This window comes from Curcuma longa, chromosome 11 (genome assembly GCF_044706935.1).
Source record: "Curcuma longa cultivar G26 ecotype Majalengka, Jawa Barat chromosome 11, ITB_CL_G26_1.1, whole genome shotgun sequence".
Classification (NCBI taxonomy): domain Eukaryota; kingdom Viridiplantae; phylum Streptophyta; class Magnoliopsida; order Zingiberales; family Zingiberaceae; genus Curcuma; species Curcuma longa.
This window is the reverse complement of record NC_133871.1, coordinates 23,903,912-23,927,304: the sequence shown is the minus strand read 5'-3', so window position 1 is coordinate 23,927,304 and position 23,393 is coordinate 23,903,912. Positions and strand designations below refer to the sequence as shown.

The 23,393-nt window shown below is 38.0% G+C and overlaps 2 protein-coding genes across 3 annotated transcripts; one reads left to right on the top strand and one right to left on the bottom strand.

Annotated features, from left to right (window-relative positions):
* The first annotated feature begins 220 nt into the window (after positions 1-220).
* On the top strand, positions 221-3,358 carry LOC141836918 (receptor like protein kinase S.2-like). The gene has a single exon (XM_074724392.1). It carries the CDS (start codon positions 531-533, stop codon positions 2,943-2,945), a length of 2,415 nt encoding a protein of 804 aa, XP_074580493.1. The 5' UTR covers positions 221-530; the 3' UTR covers positions 2,946-3,358.
* A 13,013-nt stretch (positions 3,359-16,371) lies between these two features.
* Positions 16,372-23,161, bottom strand: LOC141839460 (putative xyloglucan glycosyltransferase 6). 2 transcript variants are annotated; one of them, XM_074727207.1, is made up of 6 exons: positions 22,358-23,161; positions 18,556-18,694; positions 18,386-18,435; positions 17,754-18,044; positions 17,547-17,660; positions 16,372-17,455 (listed from the first exon to the last, which is right to left on the bottom strand). In XM_074727207.1, the coding sequence occupies exons 1-6, from the start codon at positions 23,099-23,101 to the stop codon at positions 16,820-16,822; spliced, it is 1,974 nt and encodes a 657-aa protein (XP_074583308.1). In that variant the 5' UTR covers positions 23,102-23,161; the 3' UTR covers positions 16,372-16,819. The 2 variants fall into 2 exon arrangements, with proteins under 2 accessions (XP_074583308.1, XP_074583307.1); XM_074727206.1 differs by having other exon boundaries at positions 18,386-18,694.
* Positions 23,162-23,393: the final 232 nt, after the last annotated feature.

Below are 23,393 nucleotides of genomic sequence, written 5' to 3'. Positions count from 1 at the left end.
GTCGGCATAGCCCACCGTCAGAGATCAGCCCGGGTAAATCACCATCAGCCCGGGTAAATCACCCGGGCTGGCTTCGCCATTGCACGCGCGACCTTCTCATGAGTTTGCAGCTAAATCGTCACAGGCTTGCTGTTAGGCTGCTACAAGCCCATGTCTAGCCTAGACCAGAGGCAGCTGGTGGCTTGCTTGGGAGATCATGGCGGTAGCCTCGCTGCGAGCTTACGATCTACTCACGGCGACCTGGTCAAGACCTTGCAGCTAACCTACTCGCCATGGCTGACTTGACAAAGTCTCTTCCAGTTTCATCGTTTCCCATTGACACAAGCAAACCAAAGACTTTCCTTTTCCTAGCTATTCTATGAACTGTCCTCCAAATTGGTCAGAGAAGAGAAGGCGCATCAAAACCTACTCCTCATCTTCCATTTCAAACAGTTGCATCATCTTCCACTCCACAAATTCATCGTCCTCTTCATTTATACCATTTCTGAATCCTCACAGACTGCTTTACATGAATTTCTCCTGTTACGGCCATGCCGTTCGACGCGACGCGACTCGGCCTCTGCCTCTGCTTCCTCCTCCCCTCCGACGCTGAAGCCGCCAGACAAAGCACCCGCTTCCACTCCTTCAAGCCCCCGATCGGGAAGCCCTGCCGCCGTCGCGTCGTCTCCGCTCTCCGCTGGTTTTGTCCCCGCTGCTTCCCGCGCGACGGCGCCGGCGAATTCCAGGATGTCGCAGGCGCGCATGTTCTCCCTGCGAGCCACAAGGTCGCCGGAGGAAACCCCCGGATCTTTAGCTACTCCGAGCTTTACATCGGCACCAACGGGTTTAGCGACGAGGAGGTCCTCGGCAGCGGCGGGTTCGGACGGGTTTACCGCGCGGTGCTCCCCGGCGACGGCTCTGTGGTGGCCGTCAAGTGCGTCGCCCGCCGCGGCGACCGCTTCGAGAAGGCCTTCGCGGCGGAGCTGGCGGCCGTCGCTCAGCTGCGGCACCGGAACCTCGTCCGCCTCCGCGGCTGGTGCGTCCACGACGACCATCTCTTGCTTGTCTACGACTACATGCCCAACCGCAGCCTGGATCGCCTCCTGTTCCCCCAGCCGCTGAAGACCGGAGTCCGGCCGCTCGACTGGCCTCGCCGCCGGAGGATCGTGCGCGGCCTCGCGGCGGCCCTCTTCTACCTCCACGAGCAGCTCGACACGCAGATCATCCACCGCGACGTCAAGACCAGCAACGTTATGCTCGACGCGGAGTTCAACGCCCGGCTCGGCGACTTCGGCCTCGCGCGGTGGCTGGAGCACGGCGACGAGCTCATTGAGAACTCAATGCGTTCTTTATCCGCCACGAACTACCAGTTCCGGCTCACGGACACAAGCCGGATCGGCGGCACGATAGGGTACCTCCCCCCGGAGAGCTTTCAGAAGCGCACCGGAGGGGGATCGGCGACGGCGAAGTCGGACGTGTTCAGCTTCGGGATTGTGGTGCTGGAGGTGGCAACCGGGCGTCGAGCAGTGGACCTCTCCTCGCCGGACGACCAAATCTTCATGCTGGATTGGATCCGGCGGCTCGCCGACGAGAGGCGCTGCCTCGACGTTGGAGATCACAGGCTTCCGGACGGCTCCTATCCCTTGTCGGAGATGCGGCGGTTCATCCACCTCGGCCTCCTCTGCTCCCTCCACGACCCGCACTCACGGCCGACCATGAAGTGGGTGATGGAGATCCTGTCGTCGGAGAGCGCCACCGATCTCCCCTCTCTCCCCTGTTTCAAATCCCAGCCCCAATACATCTCCTTTTCTTCGTCGACCACCACCACAACCACCACAACCACCACTACCACATCCAACTACCTAACCGCCGGGAACACCACTCTGTTCATAACCGCCGACAACGGCGGCGGATCAACTGGCAGCGATAGCCGGCGCGTCGTGAAGGCGGCGATACCGAGCATCGACACACCGCGCGAGATCCCCTACAAGGAGATCGTGGCGATCACCAACAACTTCGCAGAGTCGCAGATGGTAGCGGAGATGGACTTCGGCACCGGCTACCGTGGCTACCTCGACAACCGCTTCCACGTGCTAGTGAAGCGGCTGGGGATGCGCACCTGCCCGGCCCTGCGCGCGCGGTTCGCTGGCGAGCTCCGCAACCTCGCTCACCTCCGCCACCGCCACCTCGTCCAGCTGCGCGGGTGGTGCACGGAGCAGGGCGAGATGCTTGTCGTCTACGACTTCTTCACTGGCGGCAGCAGCCTGCTCAGCCACCACCTCTTCCACCGCGCCGCAGCCCTGGACTGGCGCCGCCGCTACCACATCGTGAAGTGCCTCGCCTCTGCCGTGCTGTACCTCCACGAGGAGTGGGAGGAGCAGGTGATCCACCGCAACATCACATCCTCGGCCATCTTCCTCGACCCCGACCGCAACCCCCGGCTAGGCGCCTTCGCGCTGGCCGAGTTCCTCTCCCGCAACGCAGAAGGCCACCACCAACCCGCCCCTCCGGCCTCGGCACGCGGTATATTCGGGTACATGTCGCCGGAGTACATGGAAACAGGGGAGGCGACGGCGATGGCGGACGTGTACAGCTTCGGCGTGGTGGTGCTGGAGGTGGTGAGCGGGCGGATGGCGGTGGACCTGCGGTGGCCGGAGGTGCTTCTGGTCAAAAAGGTGTGCTTGCTGGAGTCGAGGAAGCGGCCTCTGGAGGATCTCGCCGACCCGAGGCTCGACGGCGAGTTCGAGCCAAGGGAGCTGGTGCGGCTGGTGAAGCTGGGCATCGCCTGCACGCGGTCGAGCGCGGCGTCGAGGCCGAGCATGCGGCAGATCGTGAGCATATTGGACGGCAACGACGGATTGCTAAAAATGTCAAGCCACAAGAAGGAGAGCAGATCGGATTGGGAATCCAAGAACGCCGCCGCTCTCTCCTTGATCAGGAGAATCCAAGCTCTCGGAATCCAGTAATACACCATTTTCTTTGTTTTTGGTGTGTACAAGTAGATTTCCTGGCACTTCTCTGTACGTGAGATATTCCTTTTTGGGAAAATAAATTAATATCAATGAACACAGTAGATCACTCAACATACAACTGAGGAATTTCAGGCAAAGGGGGAACAATGAATTCATGGTATTGCAACCCTCTCTGTCGATCGATCTCTCATCGATAATGCTGAAGTTTTGCACTCTCCGGCGCTTATTTAGTTCTTCATGGTCGATAGTTGGGTTTGAATGCACTTGAATGATGTCCATCTTGTGGATGCTAATGCCAATTTCTTGATTGTAAGATGGCAAAAATATCCTCTTGAAGTTGGTTATATGCTAATGCCAATTTCTTGATTGTAGGTCACCCTTCTTGTAAACATATTGTTAGAGTTGAATAATAGAAGAAAATGTGCCTTTTTTGGTTAAATACTCTTTGACATCATTATTATAGTGAGCAAAATGGTAGCCTCTTCCCCTAACATCTATAGCAATGATGTCATTGTTGTAATAACGAGCTTGATGCACCTAAAATAATTGGTGAACATAAAAGATCTTTTAAGATCCGTGCAAATTAGAAAGGGGTGAATAACTCTATTGTTTGAATGCGCAGCGAAAATCTTGAGTCAAACTTGACACTACATGCACAACTCTAGAAATTTTATTTGGTATCCGCCTCCTTCAGGTGACTAATTCAAGACATACTTCTTAGTGATCTCCCTCCACTAGAATTTTCTCCTTTTCAAATATCCAAGAGGTAGAGAAGCTTCTTATAAGCTGTTCTTACAACAAACACGAGCAAATACAAAGATACAAACGAAATTAAAAAAAATCGAAACAAACACATTTACACAAGTGAACTTTGCTTTGGATGCTTGTTGTTGCTTCGAATGTCTCTTGTTGGTCTGGAAATGCAACAACACTTCCTCCTCAAACCCTTAAGAAGCGACACCAAAAATCTCCTTAAAGCTCTTCTTTTAAAGCCTGTAGGTTGGGGCTGATTTTCTGCCTATCAGTTAGATTAATCTTACTCATTAGTCGATTGATATGTCTTTGACACTATTCTTGTTGTTGAATGACCACTGAACCTTCTGAAATCTTATTTGATTTTGTTAATTTTTCAAATATCAGTCGAATTAATTTGTGAATTAGTCAATTGATTAGGCTAATCGAGCAACCAATCGAATCAATTATCTTCTATTCACTTTTGAAACAACACTAGTCAATTGATGACCTTGATTAGTTGATTCTTCTCTTTGTTCACTTTTGAACAACACAAGTCGACTGATGACTGATCGATCGAATCGATTCGCTTCTGTTCGGTGTTGATTGAAATCAGTTCAACTGATATTATAATCAATCAACCGATATTAAGTAAAAATATAGATCTTTGAATGAGTTCCATTTTGCACCTTATATCGTCTTATTCTGATATCTGAGTCAAAAGTTATAACCTTTGGAAGTTTGCTTTGTCGGGGTTTCCTTGTTTGCCTAACATCTGATTAACCTTGATCTGCTAGGGTTTTCTCATTTCCTAGCATCCAATCAACCTTGACCTGCCATTACCTAGCATTCAACTTGACGTTGCTTCATCATTACTTGATATTCGATCAACCTTGATTTGTTGGAACTTTCTCGTTGCTTAGCATATAATCAACCTTGACCTACAGGACTTTCTCATTGCCTAGCATTCTGGTCAATTTGACCTACCAGGACTTTATTGTTGTTTGGCATCCTGTTAACCTTGACCTGTCAAGACTTCACGCCTCATGTCAACTCCTTATTGGACTTCCGACTGGTCTAATCGTAAGTCACTTGGTTTCACCCTTCATGATCCACTTATCTAGACTCATGATCCACTTGGACTTCCCACTTGCCAACTCCCTATTGGATTTTCAATCACCAAGTGTTTGATCAACCATGAACCACTTAGATTTTCTATCTCATGCTAACTCCATGTTGGATTTTTGATTACCATGTATTTGGTCAACCATGACCGACCCGACGTCTCACTTTACCATCTGACATATTGTTTAAACATCAAAATTTCAACTAGAGTCAACTCAAGCTTTGGTCAACTTGGTCAATCTTGACCAGAGGTTGATTGTATTAATAATCTCCTTCTTTTTGATGTTTGACAATATTTTTAAGTTAGGCTAAACTATTAGCCCAATATCCTACTTCTCATGTCAAAGCATGAATGAAGGTTTCCTAACTTGAACCCTTCATTCTCCCCCTTTGGCACACATCAAAATCCTCTTTAAAATTCATTCTCTGCTTTCATTCCTAACTTTCAACATCACAATGGAGGTTCCCTACCTTCCATTGTCTTTAATGTTCAACCTTAGCATACAATCCTTCATTTGTTCACTCATCCTTAAATTCTTGCATTCTCCATCTTTCATATCAAAATTATGCCTTTAAGGATGACATCCCTCTCAAAGCATGCTCCAATTTCAATCATTACACCAACAATGATTTGGAGTTAAATCTTTAGGAAATTTCAAATCTAAGTTATGAGGTTAAAGATTCAATCTTAATCCAAACCTCCCTTTCAATTCCATTTTTTCTCCTTTTAACTTTCCTGTCTTATTTTCATCAAGAAAATCAATTTTGAATATTTATCTAAGCACATCAAAGGTTTAGGGACAGTTAAGATAAGTATGAATGAGCTTAAATGACTTAAACAAACATATTCTAATTAAAACACTTAAAAATCAATCGACCGATACTTTACATCAGTCAATTGATAGTCTAAAAAACTACACCTCAATTTCAGAAATACATAAGTAATTTTATGATTTTTAAAAAATTATATATACATTACTTATGTCAAACACTATTAAGAAAAAATAATTTTCTATAAAAATACATCTTATTTTTTAAAGAATAGTATAAAGTTAGAAACTATTAAAAACTTCAATGTTTCACTCTAACTTTGTATCAACCTAATCAATGGTGATTTCTATCAACAAATAGATTTCACCAAAGTTTTACAAAATAATTTTGAAATGATTTTCAAAGTCAATTTTCAACCATGATCTATGGGCTAAATGCACATGACTTGCACATTAGCTTTCTCATGATTGGTCAACATAAAATCAATTTATTTTGATGAAACTAAAGCTTATTTTGCTATATCAAATTTCATCTTGAACTTAGTTCATCATCTTAACATCTCACTTATATCTAATGTGTCTCAATACACACACAAGTCATCATATGGTCTTTGTGAGATGTAAAATTAATTTTTCCCTAAACTTAAGGGATTATGCATTTCTATCTAGGCATTCAAAATTTGATCATTTTACCTAAGACATCAACTAATGATATTTATCCTTAATTATAGGAATTTAAAATTTATGCATGAAAATGAATATAACATACATCAAATGCATATTCTTTAAAAAAGAATTTATCATCCTCAAATAATGCATGTATAACATGATAATTTTCATGGCAAGATGTAAGAAATGATAATATGACATATGATATGACACACATAACATGACAAGTATGACATGCTAATAAAAATACCTAGATTTTCAATCTAAGTATTATCAACTAATCTTTATGCCAAATACATGATTTGACATAAGAAACTTATCTCCCTTCAAATGTGCCAAAAATTCATACTTGGTACACTTTATGATTTTATCCTATTTGTGTCAATTTTGATCAATCTCAAGACTTCAATTCTTATTGGCACACTATAAAATTCTTCAAGGATAAGATTTAAATCTTCATTCTCAAGATATCACAATATCTTAAAAATACTCCTAAAATATCAACTTCACTATGGTTGGGTTAACTACCCTTCCAATTAAGGTTGACACATCCTATACCCATTTAGTGTAAAGAAATCACACTTTTAGGAACTCAATACTTATTAAAGCTCCTTGGGTGTACTAGGTACTCATTAGGGATAACCTCTCTAAGATATACTCCTAATGACTCTCCTAGGCTTCTTAGAAGCCTTAGTCATGCTAGTCTCTTCAAGGTCAACACTAGGGATAACCTTCCTTGTAACCTTGACTTGACTCTTAAATCTAGGGTTAGTTTCATAATTATATGAAACTCTATGGTATAAAGTCATGCTTTTCTTGGACTTAGGTTTGTATCCCAAACCTTTCTTTCCCTTAGATGACTCTTGTCTACCTAAACCTAGATTTTGCTTATTGGAGTACCCTTTAACCTCATTCATTATTTTCTTAAGGGTCTTTTCTAATTTATCAAGTTTTGACCTCAAAACTTGATTTTCAACCTCTAAAGCATTTATCCTTAATTTTTCATGATTGCTTGATTTTTCTTTTTCTAGACATATGTCTAAATTGCTTAGAGTTCTTGCCTAGATTATTTTCTACCTTCCTATCCTTAGGTAAGTCTTGCTCTAGCATGATGTGACATAACACTTTCCTTATGTTTATCATAATTTCTATTTTCATGATAATTGAGTACTAAGATGATAAAATCTATTTCTAACATGCTCGTTATCATGATATAAGAAAAATGCATTATGAAATGATACCTTAGGTTTGCTCTTATGAAGCTCCCCCTTGATTTGAGTTTCCTCCTTGGTTTTTACTTTGATGCCTTCCTCCTTGGACATTGATTTTGATAGTGTCCTTATTGATCGCATAAGAAGCACACAATGTACTCCTTGCCTTTGCATATCAAGGTATCAACCTCCTTTGGCTTCTCCTTTGCCCTTTGTGCCACTTGAACCTTCTTCTTTATCAATTTGGGACACTTGCTCTTATAATGTCCTTTTCCCTACACTCAAAGCATATTATATCATCTTTATTTTTGATAGTTGAGATTGTTATACCTTCTTCAATTGTAGGAGTTACATGTGCTTCATCTTCATTGGCTCCGGATGTTGTGGTTCATCTTGATCCGATGTTATTGCCTACACTCCTTCTTAATCCTTGAGGTGGATGCTTCTTCAAGTTTATCCTCCATCTAAGAAATTGAGTGTCTTTTGATTTTTAAGTTTTTCAGTTCTTGAGTGGATGAATCTCCCTCCTTGTACTCATCTTCACTTTGCGTTGTGATTGAATCTTCATGAAACTTTATTAGCTTCGTCCACAATCCCTTAACATCTTGATATTCACCTATCCTACACAAAACATTGTTAGGGATCAAATTAATCAAAATTTTGGTTACCTTATCATTTGCCTTGGATTTTTGACTTTGCTTCTTAGTCCATTTGCTTCTCCGAAGAAGTCTTTCTTTTTTTGTATCTCTCGGAGCTTCAAATCCTTCCATTAGAGAAAACTATTACTCTATATCAATCTTTAAGAAATACTCTATTTTGCCTTCTAATGATCAAAATCTCCTAATCCAAATGATGGAGGTACTCGGATGTCATATCTAAATCCATCCTAAGGATCCATTCCAAAACCCGAGCTCTCTTTAGTGTTGACTTCTTCCAGCGGCCAATCAGATGACCTGTTGCTATCGAAGAGGTCAAACTCACAACTTCTTCTTTTTCCTCTAGCTTTGTATTCCTTTCGATGGTCAGTCTGATGAGGAGTGGTTTGGCTCTAATACAACTTATTAGGACCCGTGTTATCTAGAGAGGGTGAATAACTCCGATCGCTTCTTGTCTTCAGTGAGGGCTCGTCATTTGAATGCGCAATAGAAACAAACTTGATGCCACATAAACAACTCTGGTATTTTACTTGATATCTGTCTCCTTGAGGCGATTAATCCAAGAGCTAGTCCTAGAGATCTCCCTCCATTAGAATTTTCTCCTTTTCGGATATCTTTCGGAGGCAGAGAAGACTCTTACAAGTTGTTCTTACAACAAACACAAGCAAATACAAAGATACAAATAAAATCAAAAGCAATTGAAACAAACATGTTTACACAAGTCAGCTTTGCTTTGGATGCTTATTGTTGCTTCAAATGCTTCTTGTTGATCTAGAAATATAGTAGCACTTCGTCCTCAAATCTCCAAGAATTGGCGTCAAAAATCTTCTTGAAATCCTTCTTTTAAAGCCTTTAGGTTGGAGTTGATTTCCCTCTATCAATCGATTGATCTTACCCATCAGTCAATTGATATATCTTCGACATTATTATTGTCATTGAATGGCCACTGAACCTTCTGAATCCTATATGATTTTGTTGAATTTTCAAATATCAATTGAATCGATTTGTGAATCAGTCGATTGATTAGGCTGATCGAGTGACTAGTCGAATCAATTATCTTCTGTTCGCTTCTGAAACAACACCATTCAGCTGATAACTCTGATCAATCGAATCGATTCTCTTTTGTTCACTTCTAAAACAGCTACAGTCGACTAATGACGTTGATTGATCGAATTGATTCACTTCTGTTCGATTATGATCAAAATTAATCGATTGATATTAAATTAAAATATAGATCTTTGAACGAGCTCCATTTCACACTTTAGATCATCTCATTCTGATATTCGAGTCCAAAGTTATGATATTCAAAAGTTTGCTCTATCGGGGCTTTCTTGTTACTTAGCATTCGATCAACCTTGACTTACCGAGACTTTCTTATTGTCTAGCATCCGATCAATCTTGACTTATCGGGACTTCATCGTTGTCTGACATCCAATCAATTTTGATCTGTCAAGACTTCACATCTCATACCAACTCCCTGTTGGACTTCCGACCACCAAATGTCCTATCAACCGTGACCCACTTAAACTTTCTTTTTGTGTCAACTCTGTATTGGACTTTCGGTCGCCAAGTGTCTGCTCACCCATGATCCACTTGGGCTTTCCACTTGCAAACTCCCTATTGAATTTTCAATCACCAAGTGTCTCATCCTCTTGGATATTTTATCTCATGTGAACTCCATGTTAGACTTCTGATCACCAAGTATTCGGTCAATCATGACCTACCTAGCGTCTCACTTTACCACATAATAATATTGATCAAACATTGAAATTCCAACTTTAAATTGGTCAACCTTGACTAAGGTCGATTGTATCAACATTCTAACTTTGGAGAAGAAGAAATCTTTTTGAGAAAAATTAGATGCACATGATCGTACGAATCAAGAAGAGAGGGAGGCAAGGTGTATAGTTGCAACCTCTCCATAGGTGCACGAAATGAAGAAAATCCTAGTTGAGAAAAATGGATCGGCTACGTCCAAACTCATAGGTCCTCCTTTCGTCTAACAAGTGGAGAGAGTGAATGGTTTTCACCATCCTCTACTCATGGGTTTTCAAAGAACCATTCATGTCTAGAACTATCAAACGGATCAATCCATGATGGGGTGGGTCAAACCATTAGAAATCTATTATATGGTGGGGTAAGACAGGCCAGCCCACCAACTTAGCGGGTTAGGATATCTCTAATCCAATCCAACCCAACTCAAGGTTAGACAGATCAATCCACGGGCCTATCAAAAAATAAAAATTTTAAAAATTTTAAATTTAGATTACAGTTTAAATTTTTAAATTTAGATTGTGGTTTAAACAAGTCAAACACATTAGTCCATCGAGTTCTCTACTTTAATTTTAAATTTTAAAGAAAAAAATAAATTTTCTCAACCTACAAGCCAACCCAAACCCACCACCGGCATACCTACGCAGGTCATGGGCCTAGGCGGGTTGATCCATTTGAACCCATCTTAAAATGAGTTGATAAAATTTTAACTCAACCTGCTTAAATTTTTTGGTGAGACAAACCAATCTGACGGATCCAATCCAAATTGACAACTCTACTTATGTCGACCAACAAAGTGCATCTCTCAACTACCTCATAATCCATTCCACTTTTATTGTCTTCCTCGAATGCAAAAGTGAATCTTCTTAAGTCGTTGTTGTTGCTAGCTCATTTAGGATGATTTTTATAACATATTCATTATCTTGTTAGAGTGTTAAGAAATTAAACTATATGAACTTAATAGAATTTTTGTTGTAATCAGCAAATTCAATTGTCCAAACTCAATGTATGAAATGATTATTATTAGAAGGTTATTAAGTTTTTTTAGTGTATTTGAGAGATCAATTAATGATTTCATCCCATTCATTATATGTTTCATAAGATTGTTTAAACATTATAATATGAAATGACATTGAATAAATATGACATATTCATAATTTCATTGAATAACATTTCATTTTCTTTAACAATATTCATATTTTAAATTATTTTATTTAGTGATGACTAAACTCTTTTCTAATTTTATGTTAGAATCTTCAAGTGTATGATGCTTGATTGATACAAAATTAACATCATTTAAGTAAAGAAGTGTACTTTATCAAAATATTATTGTTAAATAGTTCCCTAAATAAAAAAATGAAATGGAACTATTAAATCCATATTTAAAAAATGATTGAAATACCATCTTGAAATTACTTCAAATCCATATTTTTCTCCTTTCTTGGCTGTTTTTTCAACAAAAAAAAAAAACAAGAAAATTTAAGAATAATCAGATACAAGAATGTAATTGGAAAATATTTAGTTCTTGTTAGTGCAAATTTAAGCACTAGATTATGATTAATTAGCAACACATTCACTATTCATAAAAGACACACTTGTACTTTAGTAGGTAGATCATCCATATCAATGATACAAAATATTAATATTAAAATATATCAAAGTCTAACAATATAAAGTTGGAAGAAAATAAAAAAAAGTGTCTTTAATTATCCATATCTTTAAAAATTATTAAAACAATGTTTCATTTATAAATTGATTTTCCAAATGCCCCTTTGTGCTCTACTTTAAAAGAACTTTAATCAAATCTACTTTAAGATGGTGTACCTTTAGTCAAACCTACTTTAGAGTAGTGTAGGTGGTGCAACTTTAATTAAATTTATTTGTTCCCTTAGAACAATGCATCTCTATCTTAGAACACTTTTGGTGGAAGCTACTTTAAGATGGAGTAACTTTGATATTTAAAGTTACTTTAAAGTAATACAACTTTGATCAAAATTATTCTAAGATGGAGTAAAGAGGTATTTAAGATATTCAATTATAAATAAGATGCTATTTTAATATTTTAAAAAAATTAAAAAAACAATTAAGGCTACCCTTTTAATTTTCTAGATATGGATTTTGGAAGATATCAAATTTTTATAAAAAATGAAAGGATAGAACAAAGGAGTTAATGACCTAGCATAGCCAAAAAATCACCAAGATTAGGAGGTGCCCCCAAAGTGAGTTGTGCTCCCAAAGTGAGCTCTCTTGAAACTATTGGAGTAGTAAACATTGAGATGAGCAAGAGGAAGATGACAAGGCTAATTTTCTTTGTCTCCATGTTCTTATTTTGCTTGTAACACTAAAATGAGATGGTGCATTATAACTTGTGCATTCCCTATTTAAAATCTTAAAGTATAAGTTACTTAAAAGAAGAAACTGACCTACAATTTAACTTGTGTATGCCCTATTTATTGGCATGTTATTAAATAACTTTAACTTACTCTGAGTACTAACTTTGATGAAAAAAAAACTAAACTAGATATTAGAATGAAAATTTATCAAATAAATAGGGAATTTGATGTTATAGATTAGAAATATAAAAAAATAGGCTCCAGGGGTGTGGTGCAATAGCAAAGTATTTAAGGGAACAAACAAAAAGATTAAAATTTGAATTTGAATAGGGACAAATATTTTGAAAGTCATTTGTACTCTGAATTTATCTAATAGGTAAATCAGGAGGGAAGATCATTTACTTTTAAAATTAGTTGAGGTAAATTTGGATATTTGAATTAGAGTTATCAATTTAGGTTGGTTTGTCGGATTGGCCCATCCTGTCAAACAATTTAGGTGGATTAAGTTAAAATTTTATTAATTCATTTTAAAGTGAGTTCAGGTGGACCGACCGTCGTGGGTTAACCCATGGCAGACTTGGATTGGCCCGCGGGTTAAATTTTTTTTTTAATTTAAAATTAAAGTAGAAAACTCAATGGACTAGTGGATTTGACCCATCTAAATAGCATTCCAAACTTAAAAATTTTAATATTTTTTAATATTTTCTACACTTTTTTTATTTTTTAATAGACTCGTAGATTGATCCTGTCTAACCCACAATCCACCTTGAGTTGGGTTGAAGATTTTTCAACCTGCCAAGTTGGTGGTCTGACTCATCTTGCCTCATCATATAATGAGTTTATGATAGATTGGCCCGTCCCGTCATGGATTAACCTTTGACAACTTAAATTGAATTATTAAAAATATTAAGAAATGGAATTATTTTTTCATGGTTAGCATTGCATTAGTCATATTTAGTCAAGTTCTTCCTTACTTTTCCTTTTTCTTGTATTCTACAAAAATGCTCCTCTGGCACCCCCAACTCAAGCCCTTCATTCACAACAACACACACCAAAATCAACTAAACCAGTGAGAATAAAGAGGAACAAATTAAAGGAAGAAATCAAGGTGAGGAAATTAAGTAGTCAATCTCTTCTTCTCCTGTACGTTTCATTGATCGACTTTTAAGTAAAATTAATGGGGGAGATGGATGAGGCCAAGGACCATGCCAAGGAGCTGATGCATCTTCTGAAGAAAGGCATGAAGAAGGTGAAAGCTTCATGCAAGAAGAGCTGGCGCAAGGCAAAGAATGCAGCAGCTACATGGAACAAACTTCCCTCTCCAATCAAGAAGAGGATTGTTAAGAGAGGCCACAAATCCATGCATGACTTTTGATCTAGCTATCTCCTTCATGTTCATTCACTTAATTCATGGAAAAATAAATGATGCAAAAAATGTGGGATAATCTTTGTGTTGGTTTTGTTGTAACTCAATCTCATAGAGAAACACACACCACTCGAATGCCTTCACTTTTACCTTACTATATATGTTTATAGTTTGGTTCGAAAGCCTTACTAGCTAGCTTTATGTTTGGAGGATCCACAAATTCCGACTCCTTTCTACTCCAAAGCTCTCCAAAGATTTTTTTCTACGCCAAATAATGAAGGATAGAGACAGAGTGGTCTATAAAATTAGCGATGGATTATCAAAGAAATTAAGATACAATTTAAAATTAGAGGTGGATTATCATTGCTCACTACTCACATAAATTGTTTACCACCCCACATCACATTGAAATGGAAGGGATAAATAGGGCATGTCGATTTTCTTTTCCTTATACCAAGAGGCTCTATGTTCATTGAGCTTTGTTTGAATACAATTTTGGTAAAATTCTTTGTGGAGAAAGCATCAAGCTTTATTTTTATAGCAAGTTAAGGAGCTCTAGAGGGAGGAGGGGGTTTCATCTTACTTCTTATAAATTGAATGTGATTCAGCCTTAGTCCAATCCAAACTTCTATATACAACTCCAAATTAGTTCAAACTTGAGGTCTATTATAGATCTCAAATTAAATTAACCTTATAAAATCTCAATTAGATTTAACTTTATGTTCAAATGCTTTAACAAAATCCAACAATAAATACAAAATTGATAGGCATTTTGAAATATAATTTGAGGCGTAGCTTCAAGTTCAACTAGAAGAACTTTGTGCAAGTGTCATGGTTGTTCTTGAGGGGTGGTAACCTTATCGAGTGAGGGAAGATGTAGGTCATGCCTCTTGCACAATCACTTCATTGATGAGAAGTCCATGGTATATAGTTAGACTTGCCCATAGGCCGAGTTGAAATCAGAACCCGACCTAAAACCTAACATGGTACGGTCAATGAGTCAATTATCCGTTATTGGTTCAATAGGTCTGACCCAGAATCGATCCGTTTTTAGACGAGTCGGTTAAGAGTTGGGCCTCCAATGAACTAACAAATTGATTGTCGGTTAACCATTGGTTCATTAATTTTTTTAAATTTTATTTAGATTTTTATTATAGTTTTTATTTAATTAATTATTTTTAATTTTTTTTATTAATAATATTTATAATATTTTAGTAATATTAATAGTGTAGTTCATATTAATTAACTTATTCTACCTTTCTATTAAAGTTAATTTTTTGAAAAAAAATATTTTTTTTGTCTCCGGGGCAATGGTGCAACGGTAGAACATCCGGGTTGTGACCTAGGGACCCGCGAATTGATCCCCAGGTACGGCGTATTTGCAAGAATTTTCTTTCAAATGGGGAACCTTGTTGGGCATATTAAACCCTAGTTAAACTTTTTTTTTTTAAAGTTAATTTTTTAATCTATTTATCTTAAATTCTCTTATGTGGGACTATTATACCTTTTATTAAAGTTAATTTTACAACATATTTGCTTTAAATTCTTTGATGTAAAACTATTATACTTTTAACTCATTAAATTTATTTAATCTCATTTAACTCTCTTAATTACTCATTAATGTTATTTTATTATTTTATTCATTCAATCTCGAGTTTATAAAAATTATTTGACTTATATAATATATCTGATAATAAATTTATCAATGAATATAATTTACTTAATAATAAAATTATATATACAGTATTATTATGAACGTATAAAATTAATTAAAAGATATTACTTATATAATATATATCTCTCATCATATTAAAATATAATAATATTAATATTAGATGAAAAAATATTGATATCAAAAAATAAAAATGGTTCATACAATTTTCATCTCGATCTACTTTGCTTTTGACTTTTGAAAAGCTCAAATAAATATTAATGATAAAGGGAAAGTTATAAAGAAATTAAAAGAAACTTAACTTTCATAGCAAAAACTAGAAGATTTTAATAAAAAATAACTAATGAACTACATGACTTTAATTCTCCTATATTTTAAGTGGATACGTAACAACTTAGTACAAATTTTTTTATATTATAAATTTATAATTTTTTAAAATAAAATAATAATAATTTTAAATCGTCACAAACCATAACCGTCTTAAAAGGTTAAAATTAGGGTTGATATTTTTGAAACGTACTTATGATTTCGAATCGTGGTCGGATCTTGGTATAGTTTCTCTTTTATGGATATATATGTTTTGAGATTTTTGAAAGAAAGAGTTTCTTGTGAGTTGAGCATTTTTGCAATGGGGAAGATGCAAGAAAAGGCAACCAATTCTAAGCTCAAGTGGGTCTGATTGTTGGGATGGAATCGAGTGGGACAAGGAATGAATCATATATTTTTCATTGCTTTCCTCTCTCTCTCCATCTTCAAGTAAACATGGACTTAGGTAACCAAAATGAAGAGAGAGACTAGAGAGAAAAAGGAGAGGAACCGAGGAAAGAGATAGAATTATGCTTCATAGAATGAAAAGGAGGATGCCATCTATTATCATGCATTGCTCATCTTGGTTCCAAATTGAGACTTCCTCAATCAAGCTATTGTTCGAAATGGAGACAAAATGTCCATTCCCATTCAACAGAGAAGAGACACCTCTTTCTGCTGCACCAAGTTACATCCATCCATGTTTCTGCGACTATTCCGTATCCTTTCATCTAAATATGCACACATTAAAACAACTAACCACCATGGAATAAAATGAACAGGAACTTTTCGGAAAATAGAAGCCATTTCAGTCTCTTTATTCTTACAAGTTTATCCCCAACGAATACAGCTAGACGTCATCTGATTGTTTAGTCATAGGAACAAACATAAGCCACTTCCAACAAAAAATCGACTACGTATCTCCATCTGAATCGTAGATAACAAACAAAAGGGGATGGGAAGAAAGAAAACCTAATGAATATGTTGGGCGTTATACAACCTTCCTAGTGAAGCACAGGACCGATATTGATCCACTCGGTAGCATCAGCAGGGCTTCTTCTGAAGTGAAATATACAAAAGGAAGATTTGAAAGAATGAATAGCTTAAAGCAATTGATCCCGCAGTGGACTCCTTGATAATTGAGAGGATTTTCCATCAGTGACTTCAATCGTGCATTGTTAAGCCGGGAGTTGCGAGTGACATGAGATTGTTGCTTGGAATTCCTTTTGGCATAGACCAAGCGAGGCAACAAGGCTTAGCTTACCTGCTCCCCAATGAGATCTAACCCAACAGCAAGGAAAGTGATTCCTTGAAACAACAAGAAATAGAAATGAATCCCCTGTGCAGACAATAAACTTCGTACAGAGGCAATTAACAAAATAATAGCAAGAGAAAGCTCCTTCCGGTATAGACGGTTCATCTTGGCTTTCCCTGCCTTCTTAGTGACGTCCAATTTATTTAACTCAGCAAGACCAGATTCGGAGGATGACCTGTGGATGCTGCTTTCTACACTAGGCTCGGAATCTTTTTGGATGTATGCGACCAAATCTGCTTCTGATGACCTTCCTAACTTCTTAGTAACTATCCATTCGTATGAACTTCCAAATTTGAAAAGTCCAGATATCATAGCATGGAATTTGGTCACGGACATTGTGTTCTCGAAAAGAAGGTATGGTACTATAAACGGGAATGACTTTGGTGCTGGAAGTATGCTCATAACAGACATTATACCAGGGACATAACAGACAACCCAAGCTGGCAAATGAGCTTCTGGCAGGAACATCGACAAAGGGAGTATGATACAGAACAGAGTAAACGAGTAGAATGGCAAGATCAGCTTCCTCAGGAGGAAGAAAAGAAAAATCAAGTTAGCCTTCTTAAGGAGACTTACCTGTCATATAGAGAGAAGCAACATCAGTTCAAAGTTTTAAATAAAATTGGTCATTTCAAGTCCTTTGAACAGATACTGGACGAGACCTCACCTTCGCATGAAGGATGTCAAAGAAACACAAGCGAAACAGCTGCATTGGACCTGAATGCCACCGGTGTTGCTGTTTCTTATAAGCCTCGTAGGATTCTGGCAGTTCACAAAGACACTGCACAATCAATTTGAAGGAAATACACTGTCAATAAGAAATCATACAAGAACAAATTAAAATAAATAGGAAAAAAATTGAACTTTAGGGAACCTTGACATCGTTGAGAAAAACAAATTTCCAACCACAAAGGTGAGCACGGACAGCAATGTCCATGTCCTCAACAGTGGTTCTCTCTAACCAGCCACCAGACTCTTCCAGAGCTTTTATTCTCCATACTCCAGCTGTTCCATTGAAGCCAAAGAAATTGATAAATACCCCATTGACTTGTTGTTCAACCTCAAAATGGAAAGACAAATTTATGTTCTGCAGCCTCGTGAGAAGGTTTTCATCCTTGTTTACAAAGGACCATCTAGTTTGTACAAGTGCTACATCATCATTACCCTACAGAAAATATTCAAGAAGAAATAAAATCAGGACAGAGTTAGAGTTACAATCATCTACCATTAAGGCTATATGCACATTGAAAAAAGTTGTTAAACTTAGCCTTTGAGATATCAGAAAACATTTTGGAGGTCTGAAAACTATTCACAAATACTTGAAGGTGCATCTTTTTGTTAAAACCAATAATGACTTTCTAGAATTTCCATGGCCAGGAAAAGCATGATAAAATCGTGTTCTCATTTCAGAACATGAATTCAGGTTAAATCATGTCGTCACTTCTCAACCTTGATACTCCAACTTAGCAGAAAACAACTTCCTCAGATGAGGGAAAAAAACGATACCTTAAAATGTGGGATTGTCTTTCTTAAGAAATCAGGTGCTGGCTGAAAATCTGCATCAAATATTGCAACAAATTCATAATCCTTCACATAATCACAGTTCATGGCAGATTTTAGGTTCCCAGCTTTGTAGCCTGTACGAATAAGGCGATGCCTATATATGATATGTACACCTTTCTGCTGCCATTTTTGCACTTCAGTGTTTATAAGGCGTTGGACTTCCACATCATCAGAATCATCTAATACTTGAACTAGCATTCTCTCCCTTGGCCAATCCTGGATGCAGACTGCTGCTATTGATTGTTGGTAAACCTGTTTCAGGATTGAACTAATCATAGTAAACAAATGTAATATCCACCCTTTTCAAGAAAATAACTGGTAGTTTCTTGTATTTAAAGTAATGAATATTCATAAACATATATATATATATATATATATATATATATATATATATATATATATATATATAGTATGGAAAAAGAAAAAATGCTTATAATAGATAAAAACTTGTTATATATGGGTTAAATTAGTCAACGTAATAAAAATATTTAAGTACTAAAATTTAATACTAGTGATATAATCTTGCATAGAGCTCCAGCTCACTAAAGGATAATACTCATTTAACCAACTCAAATAGCTGGGACAAATACAACTTGAGCTTGATGATGATGATAATACATGATCAGAAAAAAGAACTAGCAGTCTAAAACACTATTCAAAATATCAACCACGGTCGACCCTGAAATATATATATATATATATATATATATATATATATATATATATATATATATATATATATATATATATATATATATATTCAAGAAATCGGCATCCCAAAGATTGAGGAAAAGTTTAGAAAACCATAGGGACTCAAAGAATTAGTTTGATTATATTATAATATTGATGAAATCGATTGAAATTTGATCAATCGAGTGTATAAATAGATGACAGTAAGTTAAAATCTAGTTGAGAAAGCTATGAAAAATATGATCGATCTAGCCTTCCTATTAATCCAACTTAATTCTCAGAGAACCAAAGATGGGAAGGAGAGAGAATCTTCATCTTATTAAATTATGTAGTCTTACCATAATTCAAGATTCACTACAAGATCAAGAATTCCTAGTTCAACCTTATCATCACTATTTAGACTCAATGTCGTCGATCGGCCCCCCGACCATCTGTGGAGAGGTAAATCACGGTGAATGCGGGACTGGCCAGAGCACGGGGCCCGAAGGGTTTGCACAGGACACCAGATTGATATTATCGCAAATGGAGCCCTGGACCTTCGAACCACTCACCTCATTCTGCAAGCAACCGTGCCCTGACCAGCTGACCCCGCCCGTGGGGGCAATGTCGTACCTATCTTTCTATTGATGATTGTAGATCAAAGAGAAAGCAATACCTCTCTCAATCAACAATGACCATAAGACTTCCCTTCCTTCCAACTAAATCCACCCTTTCTTCAACTAAAAACCAATTTGAACGCAATGATGGGCCCAACTACATCCTATAACATTAAATATTAAATAATAACATTTTTATTAAAAAAATATTGAAAATCTATTGGTATTGAGTATCTACACAATGATCCTATTATCGGTTATAATTTATATTCATTAATTTCATATTGAAAAATGTCACTATTTGTACATTGCATTATTAATAATTGGATATGTAATGACCTATAATAGACATTCTTCTTAAGAAGTTAGAACATTTGTTGTAATCAATTTTGATAATTATGGCCACAACATTCTGGATTGCAAGGGCATTCAAATTGTACAACAAAATACAAATAAACATGAGTCAAATTTGCATTTAATACAACTAGAATAAGGGACGAGCAAAGCACACAGTGAAGAGCATTCCATTAACAAATGGAAGAAAGAGAAATAATAATCTTCAAATATTTCCTCGGGCATTCCAGAGTAGTTTGAATTTCTAATAGCAAGCATTAAAGCGTTATAAGATAGATTACTTCTTTAATAAGAATCAAGGCACTACTCTTATATCTTATGAACTCTGACATGGCTTTCCGTATGCAATATTTCAGAGGTTCAGTTTAAGGATGGTTGTTGACTATTAAACATTCTAACGAAAGTTGTAAACTAGGAGTTGAGTATAAACTAAACAACTTGCATGATCAAATGGGCAATGGTGACAGAAACTACTTTACTATCTTCTTTCTTTCTTTATTATATTTATCTTTTAGTTTTTTTTTCTTGATATCAGAAGACTTAAAAATTGAGGTCAGGTCTTCAAGTGCCACCAGGATTATTTCATTATGACCACATCACAATTTTTGTGAGTCAACAGAGAAGTCTTTGCAGTGAACCTGTGATTTTGCATATAATTTTGTGGGTATGGGTTAGGCATAATAGTGTATTCATCATAAAGTTGATCTACATAATAGGTGGGTCATGCCATGCCACCCATGTAAAGATTATGTTATGTTTAGTTGACTAACATATTAAATTAAACAAATTGTGTTAAGTTCACATTTATCATTCATGATTCTGAGACCAACTAATATGATCCAATGACCTAAACTGTCATCCTCACAATATGACATTGAAGATATATATGCCCTAGAAAAAATTGAAAGGCATATACTTGGAGAGACCATCTACTATGATCCAATGACTTAAATTGTTACCTGTACAATTTGCCATAGAAGATATATCCCTAGAAATTTTGGGAAGGCATATACTTGGATGCTCAAAAGACATGACAATATTTCCAGTTTTCATAAAACTTTAATCTCATTATTTAGATACAAAACAAATTTTACTAAACAATTATTCAGATGTCACATGGCACAAGGAAAAATTTAAAACTTTTAGCTGCCTTAAGAAGTACAGTTTTGGTGCCTATATATATCTTCCAGAAGTAATACCATTCAGAATCAGAGAATATTTGTGTTGACATGTGTTTAAAATTAAAAGATATCATATTAGCTAAAAGTGTGCATTCAGCAAAATAATTGTCAACTACACTTATGCTCACTACAAATCAATCTGTGATCTATAAGCGAACTTCCAAATTCTTTCTTGATACTAGCAGACATGGTTAGTTGAGAACACGTGCAACATTAGCTAAAGTCACAAAACATATCAACTAGATAAGACTTGGAGAAACAACCAAATAACCAGGCTATGCAACAAATGGATATGAAAATTAAAAGATATGAAGGAACAACATGAGTAATCAGCACACAAATACACAAGTAAAAGCTAGCATATGAAGTATAAAGCTTTAAGCAATAATTAACTATTCTATTACTTGGAAGAAAATTATAGTAGTAAATTAAAACAAAAATTTTGAATGGTTCATTTCATAACTTCACTGCATACATCAAGGAGGGTGAATCATGAAGCAATTAAAATGAAGGTTTGTGTTATAAAACAAATTAGGAGAGCAATATACAATGGGAAAATTAGATTAAAATTTAACCAAAAGTATTACAATGGAAAAAAATCTAGAACATCACATTATCTTAAAATATACACTTGGGTAAACTGATCATTTTCATTTTATTTAAGCGACTTGATAGAAGGTGTCGGTGATCAATAAAATGTTAAACCAAAGTTTTGTCCTTTTGGTGGTTGATCTTAACAATTTTGTTGAACAAATAAAGATCATCATTTTAATACACTAAACAATTTTTGAAGATCACTGATTTGCACTGCTTGAGGTATGGTAATAAGCAGTGGTGTGCTAATCGAAAAGAGAATATTTATCCATGAATGCCAAACTCTTATAGATTGTTGGCCATTTTCTATGCACAGTAATCTTCATGCGTGTGTACATATACCAAGTTCTCAACCAAGAAAGAAACTTCAAAGAACAATAAATAAATATAACAAAGAAAAGTGAGTGAAAAGGAAAAATATAACTGCGAGATAAATGGAAAAGATTCATAAATTGGAAGATAAGAAGAGCGACGGGAGGAAGGAACCTATATCAGCTTACTTCTCGCTCGTTGCACATCGGGATCTGGAGCAGAACCATCGGATACTCATCAACATTGATCGTTTTTCCGCCTTCCAAATCCCCCGCACTTCCATACTCGACCAATGCGACGGGCGTCAAGCCTCGGAGTCTAATATAGAAGCAGCCAAGCGTCAAGACGAGCCGATCCACCGACTGCACAAGAAATAACACAATGCACATGTTGGCCAACGCCTGTACCGGAGGCGCCAGGTACGCCACCCTGATCATGAGCCAGTTGGCGTAGATGAACTCCAGGGCCTCGGCGGACGAGGCATAGGACGGGGGGTTGAAGTGCCAACCCTTGAAATAAGCGGCCAGTTCGAGGACGAGGAGGAGGATGGCGAGGACGAGGAAGCCTCGGATAAGGCGGTAGAGACGCGAGGCGGGGGCGGAGCGGTGGGTGAGTGTGGAGATCCGCCGGGCTGCAGTGCGGAGGAGGCCGAAGAAACGAGAGGGGAGGGAGGCGAGGAGGAGAGCCGAGCCGAGGAGGCGGAGGAGGAGGAACCAGGACAGCTGACGGGGGCTGCGTCCGCGGGACTTGCCTCCGGCGGCAGGGGTGGTGGGCGTACCGACCTCGACGGCGGCGGAATCGGAGGAGGCGTGCCCGGCCGGGGTCGCCGGCAACGGAGACTGAGGCGCGGAGGGCGAGAGGAAGCCATGGGCCTTGAGGCGCTCCTTGTTCCACCATTCTTGGAACTCGTAGTTGGGCGGCGGAGGAGCCATCGGCGCGACGAGATCTCTCCCGCTCTCTTCCTTCCCCTCCTTTCGCACTTTTCCTCGATCTAATTGGGGCATGAGCAGCCAGGAGGGGCAAAATCGGAAATGCAGTTTGGTTTATCCAGTGAGAGGATACCCGAATTCGGAGGCCTCCGGATTAAATGCAAGCCCCGTGACATGATACGGGTGCCTTGCCAATGGAAAGTCGAAAACTCTTGCTTTCACGACCTAATTGCAGAGTGATAGACATTGTGCCATGTCGTTTTGCAGCGTGACTTCCATCGGATCCGAATCAGGG

What these genes read in the sequence shown, in the direction of transcription:
- LOC141836918 (XM_074724392.1), top strand. Translation starts at nt 531, where the DNA reads ATGCCGTTCGACGCGACGCGACTCGGCCTCTGCCTCTGCTTCCTCCTC.
- LOC141839460 (XM_074727206.1), bottom strand. Translation starts at nt 23,101, where the DNA reads ATGGCTCCTCCGCCGCCCAACTACGAGTTCCAAGAATGGTGGAACAAG. An exon ending in AGACAATCCCACATTTTAAG is followed by an intron (nt 18,045 to 18,385) that starts GTATCGTTTTTT and finishes TATTTTCTGTAG; the next exon opens with GGTAATGATGATGTAGCACT. An exon ending in TTTTTCTCAACGATGTCAAG is followed by an intron (nt 17,661 to 17,753) that starts GTTCCCTAAAGT and finishes TTGATTGTGCAG; the next exon opens with TGTCTTTGTGAACTGCCAGA.